The sequence below is a fragment of the Crinia signifera genome, chromosome 7 (assembly GCF_055691185.1).
Source record: "Crinia signifera chromosome 7, ASM5569118v1, whole genome shotgun sequence".
NCBI classification, from domain to species: Eukaryota; Metazoa; Chordata; class Amphibia; order Anura; family Myobatrachidae; genus Crinia; species Crinia signifera.
The window spans coordinates 69247474-69267062 of record NC_139223.1 but is presented as its reverse complement, the minus strand read 5'-3'; the positions used below and the strand labels follow the sequence as shown (position 1 = coordinate 69267062).

The following is a 19589-nucleotide window of genomic DNA, read 5'->3' as shown; positions in this document are numbered from 1 at the left end:
GGCCTTATATTCGATATGGGTAATCCTATTTAATAGGGTATCTGAAACAAAAATCAGATCGATCCTGGAGAATACACCGTGGGTAGGGGAGTAGCACGAGAATTGGCTGGTTGCCGGATGTCGCAATCTCCATGGGTCACTCCACCCAATCCCCTTAATAAACTCTGCAAATCTACTCTCCCCTTTGCTAACAGTTTTATTAGATTTTCCCCATCTATCCATTTGTGGTGACATTATATTGTTAAAGTCTCCCAAACAAATCAGATGGTTAGTGGGGAAAAGAGTGGTGAACTCTACTGCTGCCCTCAGCACATCGTATGAAAAGGGGGGAGGGATATATACTACCATCAGGCTCACATTTACATGATTAATACTGGCATCCAAAAAGATGTATCTACCCCCAGGGTCGATCTTAATAGTGCGAGTCTCAAAGACTACTGTTTTCTTGATTAAGATAGAAACCCCCCTAGATGCTGTTGAACAAGGGGCATGGAAAGCTGAACCCACCCAGGGGCGTTTTAACGATAACAATCTATCCCCACACAGGTAAGTCTCCTGAAGGCAGATGATATCCGCATCCAGGGATTTGCAATGGTTTAGGACTAGTGAACGTTTCACTTTGTCATTGAGACCTCTGACGTTCCATGTTAAAAATTTAGTCATCCCCACAATGCCTTATCGATGTCCCTTATAAGCTTGACCATGGAGACTCTCCTCCCACGCTTCCCAACTCTCCTTCCTCCCTTCAAATAAACTGCCTTAAGACATAACACATAACAAACATACGAAAACCCTACAATAACCCCAAACCCCCCCCCCCACCCTGTACAGCCCATCACCCCTGGCGTACCTGGATCCCTACTCCCCCCTTCTAAGCTCTACCCCAAGCTTATATCTCTAGGGGCTAATTGATATATGGCCACCCATGGCGTGACCGGCTCTCCCCTCTTTTTTTTGACAAAGGATTTTTCTCTTTTATTCCTTTTCCCACTATCCCCCCCTCCCCCCCCCCACACGAGAAAGATCAGCAAAGATATCAAAAATACATTATATAACTGGCAGACTACTATGTAATAGGACAGTCAAAAACAAATAATCATCCAAATCCACTAGTTGGCAAGAGGGCCCGCACCCGGGTAGGAGCCATCCAGCCCACCCACGGCATCATCAGAGATGGAGAGAAGTATAGTTTTCCTATTGACACCAATTCACAGTTTCAAGGGATACAGCATGGAATATTTTAGATCAAACTGCCTGAGCCTTGCTTTGATCTCCCTGAGTTTTACACATACTTTACCCGCTATCCCCCCCTCCCCTCCCCCCTACAAGAAAAATCCGCCAAAATATCGAGGATACATTATATAACTGGCAGACCACTATGCAATAGGACAGACAAAGCCCAAGTAGTCATGCTATTCCGCTGGTTGGCGAGAGGGCCCGCACCACGGTAGGAGCCATCCAGCCAACCCGCGGGATCAGCAGAGGTGAGGAAAGAATTTGGTTATTCCCGTTGATATCAATTCACAGTTTTGAGGGATACAGCATGGGGTATATCAAATCAATCTGCCTGAACCTTGATTTGATATCCCTGAATTTTGCACATACTTTTCCCGCAGTCCCACCCTCCCCTCCCCCATACAAAAGAAATCAGCAAAAATGTAAAAAATACATTATATAACTGGCAAACTACTATGGAATAAGACAATCAAAACACAAGTAATCATGCGAATCCGCTGGTTGGCAGGAGGGCCTGCACCAAGGCAGGAGCCATCCAGCCCCCCCGCGGTGTCAGCAGAGGAGAAGAAAAATTTGGTTTTTCCATTGATTTCAATTCTCAGTTTCAAGGGATACAGCATGGAGTATTTTAGATCAGGCTGCCTGAGCCTTGCTTTGATATCCCCTGAATTTTACACATACTTTTCCCACTATCCCCCCCTCCCCTCCCCCATACAAGAGAAATCAGCAATAATATCGAAGATACAATATATAACTGGCAGACTTCTATGCAATGAGACAGCCCAAGCGCAAATAATCATGCGAATCGCTAGTTGGCAAGAGGGCCCACACCAGGGTATGAGCCATCCAGCCAAACCGCGGCATCAGCAGGGGTGAAAAAAAATTTAGTTGTTCCATTGACTTCAATTCTCAGTTTCGAGGGATACAGCATGGAATATTTTAGATCAAGCTGCCTGAGTCTTGCTTTGATATCTCTGAACTTTGCGCGTTCCCGTTGAATGTCAATGGGGAAGTCTGGGAAGGCCGATATTTTCTTGCCCATATGCCCAAAGTCTGCCTTGTTCCTGGCTGATCGCAAAATACAGTCCCGATCTCTAAAATTGAGAATTCTGGCTATTATTGTGCGTGGTGGACCCCCTGGAGGAGCAGGACGGGACGGCACACGATGAGCTCTTTCGATCACGAACTGTGGTGAAAACACCTCCCTCCCGAATTCCTGCACTAGCCATGTCTCGAGAAATTTTTCGGGATTGCTGCCTTCCACCCTTTCTTCGAAGCCAATGAACCTTACATTATTGCGTCGAAGCCTCCCTTCAAAGTCTGACATTTTAAGTCGCATGTCTGACAATTGGCCGGACATAGATTTAACTTGGACTTGGAGAGGAGCCATGGCGTCCTCTAATGATGAGACACGGTTCTCCACCTCTGTAACCCTTTCCCTGATCACTTGAGCATCCTGTCGTAACAAGGAAATGTCAGATTGAACTTTGTTGATCTGCACCATCAGGTTGGTTTCGCATGAATTGACTGCATCAAGTACTTGCTGCAGTGAGACCTCCGTAGGTCGTGGTTCGGCCGACGCTTTAGACGGGGTAGTCTGTGGGGTGTTAGTCTGGGAGCTATTTGCTGCCTGAGTCTGTGATCGTGCATATTTTTCTAAGCGAGCTGCGGCCGCAGTCTGGCCGGTCTTCCCCATCTTTGCACGTATTCTAGCTCTTCCTTGCTACTGTTGTTACCCCCTGTGTAGGGTATTTTTAACCCTGTGGGCAACTATGTGCCGATAACTGTCCAATACTTTAACAGGACGTATCCCAGTACTTTATCCGCCAACCAGCCTCTCAGGGGGGAAAAAAAAAAAAAAAAAAAAAAAAAAAAGAGAAAAAAAGGAAAAAATACCTTTATCCACGTGATGAAGAATCTGGAGGGTTAGGTCAGCTGTAGATGGTACAGGCCCTCACATCACCAGGATGCCGATTTTTTAATATGCAATATGCAGCTTTACTGAGGCGTTTGCAGCAGGTGGTAAATCTGGGGGGGGGTCAGGTAAGCAGGGGAAAGTGCAGACTCTTGCGGCACCTTCAACCACGGTATGCGACTTCCCCAATGTGCTTGCCGCTGAGAGCTGGAGAAACGCTTCCACTTAAGTTTTTATTTCACTGTTCGGGGAGTAGCCAGGCAATCTTGTACCCCAGGAAATAGCTGTGACTGCAGGTGGTTTGTCACAGATTGCAAGTGAGCCTTCGCTGAGCCATGTGCTGTACTGCACTATTCCCTCTTATGACCGCAATATCGCTGTCAGGAGTCGGGGAGGGTTGGATGGGGATTGCTGCCCGTTCCCCTTCTGTCGCTGTGCTGAAGTGGAAGCGGCTGATATCCCCCGACAGCCGAGCCGCGTGAGGTTGCCGTGAAGAATTTTACCAAAGGGGCCGCAATAGACCTCCTCTCTCTCAATCTCTGTACCGGCGTCTCCCGGCGGCGTTTCTCACCCGGCAGTGATGTGCGCTGCGTGAGGTCAGCCGGAAGGAAATGAAGCCGGGTGCGTCCTTACGGCTATGCGCCGCTCCGGTGCCGCACGCCAGCCGGCGGGATTGCGGAGGAGAACCGGAGAGACCGGGGGCGTATGGTCGCGGGGTCAGCCACCTCTAACAGTAAGATGGTCTTTCAGCTGTCTCTCAGTCATTTGTTATAGCCGGGCATGGGGGTCCTTTGCTGGGTCTCTCACGTGCGCATGAGGCGGGAGAGGGACGGGGTCCAGGAGAGAGCCGGCATCAACCTCCCTCACGCTAACGCCTCCGTGGCCACGCCCCTCTGTAGAGGCAATTGTTCTTTATTCACTTTTTTTATTTCTGTCCTGCAGGTTGCTCTGTGCACTTTTGCTGTTTATGTTCTAATTGATGAAAACAATATTCTAGATGCTGAAAAGGCATTTGTTTCCCTGGCATTATTTAATATCCTCCGATTCCCATTAAACATGCTACCTATGGTCATCAGCAGCATGGTCCAGGTAAGATCTCAATCCGTCCATCCCCCGTGAAAACAACCTCTATAGTAACCCCATAGTAAAGTTATGCACATTTTAGAGTGTGTGTCTTTCCTTGATCAGATTAGAGATTCCATTTGAAGAAGGTAAACATTCAGTGAGAGAAATGTAATTGTGTAGAAGGTGATATAGATGTATATCTGCAATTTTCGGCTAGGCAGCACTTAGGAGACTTTTAAACAGATATATGCAGAAATTTCGAGTCTTCATTTCAGGGAACGTATCCCCTTCCCCAGAACAGCAATGTCCTAAGAAATAAGATCCGTTCCTCAAAATGTAGACTCTAATTAAAAGCACTGTTTTCTGCATTTACCTGCTTAAAATTCTCCTGAGTGCCACCTGTTTTACAACGGCCTGTATGTCTTGGGGTGAATACATCTAGGAAGGCACAGAAGTATTTAGATCCCTTGGGGGGGATCTAAAACATGACATCCTCTTGTTCTGTCCATATCCCTGTAAAGGTTAGCGTTCTTGTAGGAATGTCGCTTGTGTGTAACTGTTTATATTTATTTTGTAACTGTCTATTAAGCTTGAGTGTGCTTAATTTGTTTCATTTTTGAAATTCATAGAATGTAATTGTAATATTTCATTTCTTCATAGACCAGTGTGTCATTGAAGCGCCTCAGAGTATTTTTATCAAATGAGGAACTTGAACCGGACAGCATTATCAGAGAGCCCCAGAAAAGTGGTAATTACTGTGCTGTAAAACCTTTCCCCGTGGGTTATGGTGGCAGGTATTCAAAAAAGGGGGGGGGGGGGGGGGGGTGAAATCCTCTCGGACAAAACAAAGAAAGTTCTTTTTGTGGTGCAAGCTTAGAAATATTATTATCTAGAACTTACCACTGTGGTCTGAACACTTGATGGGACTGATGGTCAATTTAAACAATGTTTTGTCACCCAATAAAATACAAATTTATAGGGGTTAGGGATATTTATCCTAGTGATGTGTGATTTTGTACAGTGTTCTGTGTCCTCTGTGGTCCGTATCTCCCAAATAGTCTAGCATATAGCCTGTATCTAATGGGTCGTTTGCAAGAGACAGGTATCGGTAGGATGCCTCTAAAATCTAATCTATTTTACATACATTGTGCCCAAAGCACAAATGTCACATAACCGATCATCAGTATGGAGCCAGAGTACTACATTTGAGAATAGCATACTTCTGTATAATTGTACGAACGTGTACATTCTCAAATCTTGCTGCAAATGAGGGACACTTTTTAATAGTGTAATAGAATCAGTATTCATACTCTGTACAATTAAGCAACATTTCAGGAAGATCTAAACACACTTCTGTATACTGTAATCTCACAGTAATGGGGCCAATCCCCCAGTATTCCTGTAAGTGAGAGACCTGTCAATTTAGCTCTTATCTGCCTATGGGCTATATATATTCTTAGTTATTTCTGTCTTTTCTTTCTTGGCCTATGCCAGTGGTTCCCAAACTGTGTGCCTAGGCACCCTGGGGTGCCTCAGGACACTTGCAGGGGTGCCTTGGGTTGGTGGACCAGGATCAATTCATATTATTTATGGTCAATGTACCAGGCAAAACCAGTGCTGGTGGCTGCCAATCATAATATATGTGGACAAACAGAAGCAAATCCTGTCCCTCACCAGATAACTGTAAAATATAAACACAATGCACTTAATAAAAAAAAAAAATCTGAATTTCTCGATAAGAAGCATTTGGCCTAGGGGTGCCTTGAAAATATTTTAATGCTCTGGGGTGCCGTGATTCAAAAAAGTTTGGGAACCACTGGCCTATGCAGTGCCTGACTAAGTACTGTGGTGGGTAAAGTTCTTCTGGTGACTGCGGCATCTCTGTGCTAATGTAACTTACTGATAGAACCATTGCTTTATGTACATTGTGCTAAATTGCCAGCTGGGCAGCCTAAAGCCAAATTCTCCTGCCCCTAGCACAAGCATTAGACCCTACATGGGTGTTGTATACCCTACGTTACGTGTACATGGGCAGTATGACTGTCCAGTCCATAAACGCTCTTGCATGTGTTTTTAGCAGCATTACAATATACAAATAATAAATAAATACATTACAAGGGGAGCTACATGTGTATTAGTCTAGGCCACCTTGAATCAGGCCCCGGACCTATGGTAATTGTCTCTTTAGGGTACATTGTTAGTAAGGATGTTACAAGTGCTAGTAACAACAGCATAACCAAAAATCATGTTTAACCCTTTGAGTGACCAGAGAATTTGTCAAAATAGGTGTAAAAAATTGCAGAGGGACATTTTTATTAGGCATAATGACATATAACCTTTACCTTATATAGGAAATTATAATCTTTTTTTAATTTGAATTTATATAACAAACGTGAGCAATGCCAGCATTTTTAGCTGATATTTTTAACATCTTTCACAGATGTTGGCACTCAAAGGGTTAACATGAATCCTTATGCTAAACACAATACTTCAATCTAGTGCAGGGATGAAGAACCTTGGCTCTCCAGCTGTTGCTAAACTACACATCCCAGCATGCCCTGCAACCATTTTAGTAAAGTGCGGGCTTGTCTGCCTAGTATTCTGGGTGCTCAGAAGCCAGTAGCTGGTGGTGCTATTTCCCCAGGCACCGTGGGAAAACAATGGGCACACAGTTGATCCAATGCTGCATCTTCAGACGCAGATATGGTTTATAGAAGCCGGCAATAGGATTTTATTGGTGTTCAACGTGAGATGCCTTCTGCAGTTCTTACATATGTTAGCGCGGCCAACTGTGTACAAAGTTGCAGTGGCTGTACTGACTTCATCTTTTCATAAGCTCTTTTGTGTGTGTGTGTGTGTGTGTGTGTACAGAAATGTATTCATTAGGCATGATGGCACCTTTGTATATACAGTAGCTCCTCTGTTCAGCATAACTGTCACTAATCTGTGTGTGTACAGTATCTCAGTGCTCTGCTCACAGATAGAGAACAGAAGATATTTGTATGGGTTTTTTTTTCTTTATTTTGCTTTTTTTTTAATAGAGCTAAGCATACAGATTTCTAAATATCTAATGGTAATATATTCCCTTGTTTTCAGCACAGGGTGGTATTCACATGAACAATGCCACTTTCTCCTGGTCAAGGAGTGAGCCTCCCTTTTTGAAAGAGTAAGTTTTCTCTATTTATCCATATTCTTTGGCCACCTGTCCCTGACCCCCTCATTCTGCATTCTAACCCTAACATTAACCACCCCACAGCTTAACCCTATGTTTTCTTACTGATAACTGCACCCCCCCTCTCCGGCCAAATGCTAACCAGCCCTGATTACATACCGATTGGCATACTGAGCGCTGGGATGGTAACTACAGATGTGTCCTCATACATTGTTGCTGCAAGCTGCTCCTCTCCATTGATACTTTGCTTGCGACAAACTTCTTTTTGACCTGAAAATGTGTAGCGCAGTGATTCCCAAACAGTGTGCCTTGGGACACCTGGGGTTGGTGGTCCAGAAGTAATTCAAATTGGCTAGTGCAATAGGCAACACCTAGTGCTGGTGGCTTCCCATCATACAATATGTGGCCTACCTGACCCTCTCCACGATGGAGAAAATGCTCTGTTCCTGGACTTCCCTGGTAATGTATGATTACCATCACCTGTGGTGAAACATCTTTCTTATCAATTACCATCATGAGTGATGGCAATCATTCATTACCAGGGAAGTCCAGGAACAGAGCATTTTATCCCTTATGGAGAGGCAAGTTTGATTTATTTATTTGCATTAATTTCTCAATAAGCCACTTTTGGCCTTGGGGTGCCATGAAAAACATACTTATACTTTTGGGTGTCGTTATTCAAAAAAGTTTGGGAATCACTGGTGTTGCGGCTAGAATGCACCAGGAATCTGTGCTGAATAATTGGATAAGCAACACTTGTATGACATCTGTGTATGACTGAGTATTTTGAAGATTGGAGTTCTACTTCACATGAAATGTTAATATGGGCAGCCAATCAGAATCTACTACTTATTTATTTAAAACTTTCTGGAAGAGAAAAGATAGAATCTGATTGGTTGCCCACAGCAACATCCTACCTGAAATAGAACTCCCATCTGAATCGGTATATGAAGTGCTATGATGCAGCGGCGCGCAGCTTTTATTTTTTCCATGCCAAGTTCCATTGTACTGCGTATACAGACTCAGTCGCACATAGATATATATAAAAATTCTTCAACCGTCTGCTTGTGCACCCGAATCACGTTTCAGGTGCAAAAGAAGCTTAGCACAAGCAGTCTCACCAGAGACCTGTTAACTTACTTCCACCATCCATCTTGCATATCAAGAATAGATGTGCAGACCCAGGTCACCCATTATACAGAGCGTGTATAACCTGGGTCGAAAGGCTGTGAAGCTCTCACACAGTACTTTGAGCCGGGTCCAAGGTACTATGTCACCAACTCAGCAATAACCTGGGTCTGAGGTGCTATGTGAAAGGTATATTATTTAGCACACTGCTTATGCCTCCACCGTACAGCATATTTTGTGCATATATAGAAGGCCTTATTCAGACTGGAATGCAAAGCAAGCTTTTTCTCTAAAACCATGTGCACTGCAGATGGGGCAGATGTAACATGTGCAGGGAGATTTAGAGGTGGGTGATTTATTGTGTTTCTGTGCAGGGTAATAACGGACAGCTTTATTTTTTACACTGCAATTTAGATTTCGGTGTGAACATATCTCACCCAAATCTACCTCTCTCTGCACATGTTACATTTGCCTCACCTGCAGTGCACATGGTTTTGTTCACTAGAGAAATTAAATTATGCCCACAGTAAGAATTCGTTTTTATTGTATTAAAAACCAAGAAAATAAAATACACTTCAACGTCATTGGTCAGAAAACATAATTTTCTCATTCTTTCAGGATAAACCTTACTATTCCCGATGGCTCCTTGGTTGCAGTGGTTGGCCAAGTGGGCTGTGGAAAGTCTTCCTTGTTATCAGCACTGTTGGGAGAAATGGAAAAGAAAGATGGCTGCATAGTAGTGAAGGTATATCTGCATACATAATGTTCCACTTTACCTGTTGAAGTAAACAAGGGTTTTGAGAAGTGATGCTGAATCTTTTGAAAATGGTTCTTCAGAAGCATTGCAACTAGTGCTCTAAAGGTCCATTAACACTGGGCGACTATGCCCAGTGTGTATGGACAGCGATCATCGCTGGGGGGCAAGCTGCTCATTGCATACTGCCCGGCACCGTCTGCCGCAAGAGCGGAAGGCTTTGCATAGCGCAGTGCTATTCAAAACTGTCCTCAAAGCCGCTCATCTGCTGGTAGTACCAGCAGATGAGCAGCTTTCCAGGTGATGATGCAGGTGCGCGCAGCAGCGCTCATCGGCGGGCCATACACATTGGGCTGCTTTGAGCTGAAAGCAGCTCAAACATGCTGTTTTGAGCAACTTTCAGTTCAAAGTCGCCCAGTGTGTATGGGCCTTAAGACGTGTCATATTGGACTTTGTACTAACAAATAATGTAATTGAGCATCTGGGAAACCGTGACCACAACATGGTCTCACTGGAAAGTAGATTCCGTAAACAACAATCCGGGCGGCGGCGTGTGAGGCAGGGCCTCCATAGACTCTGGTTACCCATTCAAACTGCCCATTAACCTGGGTCTGACCCTGGTAGAACCCTTATTTTTACCCAGGTCGGAATGCCAGGTTGCTAGACCCAGTATTTTTTAAGAAGCAATTTCACACCGCATAGTGACCCGGGTCCACCCGGCACCCTGGTCGGACCCAGATTATTTGTGCAGTGTAAAAGGTGTGTAATATAGAATGCGCTATAGTGGAGATCCACAACAGGCTTTGTTAAATCAAAACAAATCTGCAGGGAGATGGAAGTCTCCCTGCCTGCGCCGGAATGTGTGTGTGTGGTGGTGGGGGGAGGAGGATAAGGGCTCCCGGGGACAAAGGCAGCAGAAGCTGCGCAACGGGAGAGATGGCGTGGGACGCGGTTACTGAGCCGATGCACCTGGTCCCGCTCGTGCATATGTAATGAGCGGGACCAGTGTGCAGTGAATATTTTATGAGCAGCTCCCCACCCCCGTTCTGAAAACCCCATTGAAATTCACCAGCAAATTGCAGCGAGCATGAAACGGAGAACTGGCCGGCATTTACTGTTCGCTTTCGGCAAACATTGAATAGGGTGAATCAGATTTTCAGTGAAAAATATTCACTGCAGGGAGTGAAAACAGCCTGATTCGCCGAAAAAAACCTGTGAATCATGAGCATTGAATGCTGCCCAATAAGGCAAGATTGATTAACTGACCACTTGTGCATTTTGCCTTTTTAGCTATAGTTCTACTTGGCATTAATATATTTACAAGCCATTCTTAATTTCTAACTGTTATGCCAGCATCTCAAATAAACGCAACACTTGCATATACTGTAGCTTCATAGAATGGTCTTAAATACTCTTGTATCAGCATATATAGTGGAGTTTGCATTTAAAGTTTCCCCTTTGTTAGGGTGGCATAGCATATGTTCCTCAGCAAGCTTGGATTCAGAATGCCTCTGTTAAAGAAAACGTCCTGTTTGGCAGAGAGCGCAAGGATCCCCTGTACAAGAGTGTTCTGGAGGCCTGTGCTCTGCTTCCCGATTTGGAGATCTTGCCATCCGGAGACAGAACGGAGATTGGAGAAAAGGTTTGAATATTGTTTATATGTCTATTTCTTGGTCATGTAAATGGCAGTTCTATAAAATAATTGGACTTTTCATTCCAACAATACTTTTCAATGTACTATTTGAGCACTGTTTGCTAATAATTAAGCCTGACTACAGTTTTATATATAGAGTCTTATTATTATTGTTTATTTATATGGCGCCACAAGGTTTCTGCAGCGCCTAACAATACATAAATGAGCAAATAAAACAAATAGTGAATTATGGCACAAGTCAACTTGGGTAAATTAGGATAGTTGCAGTTTCTGAAGCATAAGAAAAGCACATGAGGAGAGTGGGCCCTGCTCGTTAGAGCTTACATTCTAAAGGGGAGGGTTAGACAGACAGGAATGACAGAAGGGGTAGAAGTGAGCATAAACAGAAGGTTAGGATGAGAGATGGTTGGGTTTGATGTGGGAGGGTGAGAAGATGATAAGCTCAGTCTTAGACATTTTAAGTCTATGAAAGCGCTGGGTCATCCAAAAATAGATAGCAGAGAGACAGTTGGAAATATGAGTGAGGATAGAGGGAGAGAGATCAGGAAAGGAGAGGTAGATATGTGTAATATGTATCCTGTTCAAATTAAACAAAGCTCAACCTTTTCATATTGTGAGTCGGCTTTAAATGCAGCTTGTGATTTTGTCTACTCGTATAACCTTAAGTGATAGAATCAAATAAAATGAATTTTCTTTTGATAGGGTGTGAATTTATCTGGAGGACAGAAGCAGAGAGTGAGCCTTGCCCGGGCTGTCTATTGTAATGCTGACAACTATTTGCTTGACGACCCTCTGTCTGCTGTGGATGCTCATGTTGGGAAACACCTTTTTGAAAAGGTTATTGGGCCAAAGGGTCTACTTAAAGATAAAGTGAGTATTTGAAAATGGATTCAAATCTCTACAGCTGACCGCTCAAGGCACTATCCGTTTAAACCACACTTCCTGCACACCGCTCTTCAATGCAGATAGTCCAAGATGTAAAATAAATGCCCACCACCACCAATTCACTTGGAGAGGGGGTAGGTTGTTATCAAAGCTTGTAGAGAGAAGTGCTAACCAATCAACTTCTGTCATTTTAGCTGAGGGGGAGAAATATGATGATAAATTGTCCCATTGTTTGGGAAGACCTGCTTTGCCCAATTAGAGCGGCAAAGCTGGTCCCTGCTTCAGTGCAGTGTATTATGATGTATTTTGAGGAAGAGGGAAGGTGTCAAATCACCTGTTTGAGTGCACGCTACCACTTTGGCGGGACTGCTGTCACTGACTGCTGCTTGCGTGCGTGCTGTGCATGCAGCTGTCCTATACCTCCCAGAGGCACCTGTGAAGGAAGCTTGTCTGAAACGATAGCCAGGTACAGTGCTGGGTATGCAGCAATAATAGTTGAAGTTGTCACAATGGTCCATGTCACTGACTGATCACATATTTGAGTGTATATCGAAGCCTTATCTTGTAGGTAACGGCCTTGTCATTTAAAACACAGCCCACATTAATTCATGAGGAGAAGCAGTATCTGCAGCACATATACCATGAAGTTCCATAACGGAGGATTATACATCTCCCACCTGAGTGGTTGGTACTTTCTCTCTCAAAACTACATCTCCCCTTGTATGAACAGGAACAGTGTCATTGTGTGGGTGGGGCAGTCTCTCCTCTGACCACTGATTTGTACATGAGGTGATGGCGGCTGGGAAGGAGATGTATAGCATTGGTAAAATAAGTTACAAGATGTATGTGCTGTAAATGCTAGAAGTATATTAATAATATATGGGTTTTTGACATTTGCCAACGGGCCACACTGTCTTTCACTCCATGCAAAATGTTAGGTTTATGTTTTTGCTGACTTGTTAACCTGTGAAAATGTAAACCTGCTGTAACTGGGAGGCACCACACAAAATGACTTCAGCCCTTTACATGAACTTGCACTTACAGTATTTTTTCTGGCATACAATCATTGTTATAGTAGCTTTATGATTTCTTTTATATAGACCCGTATACTTGTAACTCATGGAGTGAGTTATTTGCCACAAATGGACTCCATTATTGTCATGGTGGATGGGAAAATCACTGAAGTTGGTTCCTACCAGGATCTCTTAAAGCAGGATGGTGCATTTGCAGAATTCCTACGTACATATGCCAACGCAGAGCAGAACAATGCCCAAGGTGAGAGGTTGCAGACTTTGTATTCTTCTAAACTTTGCAATCTAACATTGAGCCATAGCGAGGTTCTTGGTATATTTATTGCCCAATGAATCCTAGTCCACCAGCCAAAATCACTGGGGGGTAACTAATACTAAGTTCCCTCCCCCACGTCGGCAGCCTAGATGTTTAACCCTTTGAGTGCCAACATCTCTGTGAGATGTTCAAACTATTCGCTAAAAAATGCCAGCGTCGCTCACATTTGTTATATACAGGTTGAGTATCCCCTATCCGAAATGCTCTGGACCACGAGCATTCCGGATAGGGGAATTTTTCGGTTTTTGGAATACATTTTTTTTGCCATACTTACCTGTCCCCTGATGGTGTCCGGTGGTCCCTCGCAGTCCCCGGGTGTCCACAGCAGGCCTCCGGCATCTTCTCTGGGTCTCCAGCGGTCCCAGGAATGCATTGCGCGGGTGTGCGCGCGCACCGTTGACGTCACCGGTGCGCGCGCACACTCGCGCAATGCATTCCTGGGACCGCTGGAGACCCTGGAGAAGATGCCGGAGGCCTGCTGTGGACGCCCTGGGACTTGGTAAGTATGAAAAGAGGGTTAGGGGGGGGGGGGGGGGGGGGGGAATAAAAAAATTATTCGAATGATTCCAAAAACCACGGTTAATGTTTGCTTTGCAATTTTTTTCCACCTATTTTAACAAATTCACTTGTCATTCAAAGTTTTAATACATCTCATCACTACTACTTCCTGCTTTGCCTTGGTGAAGAGGTGAAGCAAGAAGTGATATACCTGGATTATATCTGTGGGTATAATAAGTCTTCATTTGTATATAGAGCTGGCCACCATGTCAAAAGCCTCATGTCTAGGGGTGCAGACTAGTACCACCCCTAGATTGGTTTTACTAGGCTGCACCCCTCCCGTGAAGTTAGTTTGTGTTTTAGGTTTCATTCAGAAATTATCCAGCCTATCACAATAGAGTAGAAAGAAGGAATAGTAGGTTGACGGTCACCATGTGCCATGTATAATTTTGACACTGATTTAATGTCGACATGGGCACAATGTTGATGCACAATATATTCAAGTAACTTTCATGGCGACATTTTTACATTTCATCCATGTTGATCATATAACATTTGACGTTTTTAATGTCTACATTAGATGGGGGTGTTGAACTAAATAAAAAATGTTAAATTTCAAGTTTACTTTAAGGATGAAAAATAATAGTTTCTAGAGACTGACCCTAGTCCATGTAGAGCCCAGTTTGTTGTTTCCTAACTCTGCTTATCTTTCTGCCTTTTGCTGCCATGAAGTCCACACTGAAGTGGAAGAGGAGGAAGGTTTGTGTTGGAGCATGTTGGTGTCTTGTATTTTATTTGTGCATGTGTCTTCAGATTGCATTAGAACATTGTTGTACAATTAAAATGTTTATACAGTTTCAGGAGAGACCTAGTAGTCCTCTATTCCCTTCGCGCCAAAATCTCGGGTCAGTAGACATGGGTCTCAAGCCATGACCCAGAGTCATGAATCCCGTTTACACTGTAGGTTGGACCCTGGTTATTGCCGGGGATTATTCTCTGCTGTGAGCTCATCGGACTAATCGGCAGATCATATCATGTTGTCTACATTGCTCAGTGTGTACTGGCGATAGACGCACTCCTGCGGTCACAAGAGACAATGGGGTTTATTCTGGTTGATTCACAAGGCTGCAATTTCACAGCCTTGCAAGTCCACCAAACCCCGGGCCAGCGAATGCAAGGGGGGAGGGAGCAGATCTCAGCCGGTGGCAACATTCATACATTATTACTATTATTTTTTTAGCATACCTGTACTACCATATTGCAATATTTTGTGCTACGGTGTCATCTGTATATCCCTGGGAAAGAATGCGGGTTGCATGCACCACTGGGAAATGCATTGCCCTTCTTATTTTTTGCCTGTTACTTTGCTGCCATCTGCTGGTGGTTAGGGAGTTAATTCTTACATAACAGATTTTAGCTATCATTATATAGAATGGACTAGATAAATACTGATGGCCAGAATCTGGTTGCTATCCCAACAAGGATCTTCTGTAAAAGATTTGTTGAATCTGCCCTAGGGAAATATTTAGGAAGCTACACTGTTGATTGGGGATGAAAAGTTAAAGCAGCTGTAATATTCAGCCCATTCGCGTCCGGCCAGTGTTTTAATAATGTTTTCAAATGCAGCAGCACTTCCCGCCTGGCCTCTCGGCAAATAGCACTACTCAGTTCCCAGACACCGCACTGACCCCGCTGGCTGCCTGCCCAGTGCCACAGGGACCCCGATGGCTGCCCCGCGCCACACGGACCCCCTTGCCCGCAGCTGCCAGCTCCCCTGGGATATACATGCAATAAATCGCATGCTAGCCAAATATACTGTTTTTGGACAGTATTTAGTACTTATTTTTGCGGATGCAGTTTCACAGACAAAACTACATCAGCGAAAAAGAACTAAAAATCAGGAAATGGGCACAATTTCACCAATCGCTGAAAAATCGACACTTTAATCAATTGAATGCAAATTCAAAAGGAAAAAAACAGGATGCAGTTTAAATCCCGGCGTTCAGAATCCCGACGCTGGAATCCCGACCCTTTCTCCCTCCGTGGGTGTCCACGACACCCCTGGAAGGAGAATAAATTAGCGTGCCCAGCGTAGCGAGCCCGCAAGGGGGGGGGCGATCCACGCCCCCCCCCCCCCCCCCCCTGTCGGGATTTCGGCGGTCGGGATTCCGGTGTCGGGATTTTGAACGCCGGGATCCCGACTGACGGGATTTCATACTGAATCCAAAAAAACTAGTAAAAAAAGCCGCTTAATTCTGTAATGAAGGTGTTGGCAACAGGACCATCTGTGAATTGTAAAGGGAAGGAGTTGTATGCATGAAAAGTTGTATGCATGGCTATCGACCTTTCTTAATAGTACTTTGAGTAATGACAAATGATTTACAGTTTCCAGTATGAGTGGAGTCTGTAGTGAACATCTTGCTGGTCTTTTTGCACAGATGTACCACATCCATCTGATGAGAAACCTATGGAAAATGGAGTTCTGGTTAATGAAAACAAAGAGCGATATCTACATCGGTAGGTGTCCAGTAAATACTACCCGAAAATTTAGATTTTGCTTAATGTTTGAAGTACTAATATTGTTACTCTGTTGTAGTATTTTGATTGCTTGGTACTTGTGTAGTTTTCACGTCTGAGTCCCCTTGCGGGCTCGGTGGCTCGCTACGCACGCCACGCTATCTAAAATCAACTCCATGCCAACATGGATAGTAGGGGTATGAACTATCCATGTTGGCATGGAGTTAAGTTAGTTTATTTTAGATAGTTTGCCGAGCGTACAAACCGGAAGTAGCGCGGCGCCATGCTGGCGCCGTGAAACTACACAAGTGCCGATTGCTTTTATCTTGAGAATAACAGATGTCAAAGTCAGCAGTCATGGTGCATCATCTTTCCCTTTCCTACAGGCAGCTGAGTGCATCCTCGGAGGCCCCGTCTACACATAAGAGCAGCACTGCCAACCTCCAGAAATCCGGTGAAGGAAATGATTGGAAGCTGACTGAAGCCGATAAGGCCAAAACTGGCAGTGTGAGTGGTACAAGTACTTGGATATTGTTTCCCTTTTTATAGAATGAATTTTTCAGTATTGCTGCATTTTCACTATAGAGCCAAACTTATGTTGTCGGCCAATTCGGACACACCCATTGAGACCAGGTGCATAAAATGAACCATACAGCCATGTAATCGCCATACAGTAGTTAAATCTTTCTTTCTATTGCATAAAAAAAAATTGCCTAATAAGTTGGGACCTTCCAGTACTCCAAGCAAACAAAACTTGGTGGCCAAATAATATTAAACAAAAAATTTTTTTTTGCAAAATAACTTTTTTTTATTTATTATTTTAGGTGAAATTGGCAGTGTTTTGGGAATATATGAAAGCCACTGGACTCATTCTTTTTTTCCTGAGTGTCATCCTATTTCTCTGCAATCACGTGGCTTCCTTGTCCTCCAACTATTGGCTCAGCCTGTGGACTGATGATAAAATAGTCAATAATACACAGCAGAACACAAAATACAGACTTGGTGTTTATGGAGCGTTGGGGATGTCACAAGGTTAGACATCATTTTAACTTTTTTATTTTACTAATTTGATTTTACTTAAAACTTGTGGATACCTGAGCACTAAAACTTTGAGTCAGTAATGATCATGGGTTTCAAGCTGTGTCACAAAGGTTTGAAACCCATTCACACCACTGACTGTACCTGCTGTATTGCCAGCGCTTACCTCCACCTGGTCTGTGACTCCAGCTGCAGCAAACAGGAGGACAAGGATTACCCATTCACACTGCTCTATAACCACGTCCTTCCTGGACCATTGCAGGTAGCTACCTGGGTCATGACCCGGGTTAGCCCATATATAACTTGTGGTTTTGTGGTGATGTGAAATGGTATTCCAAAGCAAGAAGTGGTTTAAAACACAGCAACCAATCAAGTGTTTTTACTTTTTTATTTTAAATGCCATAGAAAATGACAGGATGATTGGTTGCAAGGCACAACATTTATATGTGGGGAGCTTTAGGGATGTCACACGGTTACATTTTTATTTTGGTTGCAAGGCACAACATTGCCTGTCTTGATGCAGTAATTTTATAAATACTGAGTGTCTAATACCCCTTTTACACCAAAATCCCGGATCCGACCTGGTATTTGTAACATGCTTCCAATCCAGGTCGGATCCGGGACGCTTGGAGATGACCTCCTCTTCAATCACCGGGACCACCGCTGATCACCGTGCTGGGGCAAGCCCAGCACCAAGGTAATATGTTGGGCTGCCATCAGCCTCTGTGCACTGCTAGCGCTGATTTTAACGGCACCACACGTTCTCAACCACAAATGTGACCAACAGCTCTTTGTGTTTTGTAGCAATTGTGTATGTGACATTTGATCACACTGACCTTTTATGTTTGGGCACCAACATACAGTATATGATGCAGTAATTATATCCATTTGAGCAGTGACAATTTCAGTAATTGTGAGCACTTAATGATCTCTATATAAGGACCACCATGCTATAAGATGCTATTAATTACTAGAGCAAACCAATTCTATTTGAGAAGAGACAGTTTAAATTTTATTAGACAATTGTGAGCACCTTATGATTTACATATAAGGAATGCTGTGATTTAAGATGTTAATTGCTGGAGCACACCCAGGCAATTAAAGATTACTACAACTCCCAGTAACAGTTAAGCCCCGCAATATCAGGCTAAGGGAGGTATTCAATCCCGGGTCACGACTGTCGGTCCGTCCTGACAGCCATGACCCTGGCCCGTTTTACATTTTACTCTACCGCAAATCACCAGACGGGATTCTATGTCCCGCCTGACAATTGGCCAAAAGGGTGCGTGTCCGCGTAAACGGCCATGGATAGAACGGCCATCATCGCGACCATTCACAGCCGTTCTCTGCAAAATGGGCCTGACAGCTTTTAAAGTCAGGCTGAGGGCAAGATGGCATTGAATAGGTGCCCACGGCTATTTCTCCTGTCGGAAATAGCGGCAGGTCCTGTTAGTATCACAGTATCTGGCTTCACTATAAAACACACAGTTGCAGAAAAAATTCAATACAATACTGCAACTTTGTTTCTAGTGATTCTCTCTACATTATACCCTGTTTTTACTCCTGGCAATGCTATAGGACGTGGTTCATTTGAATGCAAATAGCCTATGTGGGGTTAGTTGACTTAGCACATGCCTTTTAATACCCCATGAGCGAACCTACAGGGCATTTATTATGTCACAATTGTTTACCTCTCATAAGTGTTCCTATATATAGCTGTATACATAAACAGATTTGCTAATTCCAAGCATCAAGTCATTTGCTCTAGGGTTACTTCTGCAACTAAGTATCATATACAAAATTTGTAACACAAGTCACTCTCGGAGATATTTGTGAACAATAGGGGTTGATCACAATGAGGAATTAATTCTGTAAGCCCTTTATATACCTACTCGTGATATTTGAAAGAAATAACAAAAAGAAAAATAGGAATAAAAATTACGAGTGTATACTTATAAAAAGGTACAGTGCCAATAACATATACGCCTGAAAACTCATACATATAAGAGATTATATATCACAAATCCGTGCACTCTCAGCGAGCCATTTTATTTTAATACTTATTTTATGTTTTGTTTTTTTTCGCTTTAATGCCTTTATATTTCGCAAGTTCCTAATAGATCCGATAAAGGTTTTAATAACAAAAAAAAACACAAAAAAAACAGGTGCACCACGTGAACGACCGTTTCTTTTATTCTTGTTGCTATTACATTTTTGTAGCACACCCCCAATTTGTCATTTCTAATCTGATTGATACATTCTAGGATATCCTCAAAATTTAAGAGGTCCTGTGCGATTGGCATATTTTGTTCTCCTTATGCCTGTTTAGGTGTTGATGTCCCTGTGTTAAGTGTAATGCTTAACTTGTCTGCTTCTAGAA

At 43.6% G+C, this 19589-nt stretch overlaps 1 protein-coding gene across 2 annotated transcripts in view; it reads left to right on the top strand.

Moving 5' to 3' along the window:
- The window catches only part of ABCC1 (ATP binding cassette subfamily C member 1 (ABCC1 blood group)), a 128168-nt gene that overhangs the window by 70418 nt on the left and 38161 nt on the right, over positions 1–19589 (top strand). Inside the window, exons 13-23 of one of the 2 annotated variants that reach the window (XM_083153291.1) lie at positions 4094–4240; positions 4877–4964; positions 7313–7382; positions 9135–9261; positions 10736–10912; positions 11627–11794; positions 12910–13084; positions 14387–14413; positions 16093–16171; positions 16558–16678; positions 16996–17203. In XM_083153291.1, coding sequence (XP_083009417.1) covers positions 4094–4240; positions 4877–4964; positions 7313–7382; positions 9135–9261; positions 10736–10912; positions 11627–11794; positions 12910–13084; positions 14387–14413; positions 16093–16171; positions 16558–16678; positions 16996–17203 — 1387 coding nt within the window. The remainder of the gene's footprint in view (positions 1–4093; positions 4241–4876; positions 4965–7312; positions 7383–9134; positions 9262–10735; positions 10913–11626; positions 11795–12909; positions 13085–14386; positions 14414–16092; positions 16172–16557; positions 16679–16995; positions 17204–19589) is intronic. The other variant, XM_083153292.1, reaches the window with a different exon arrangement.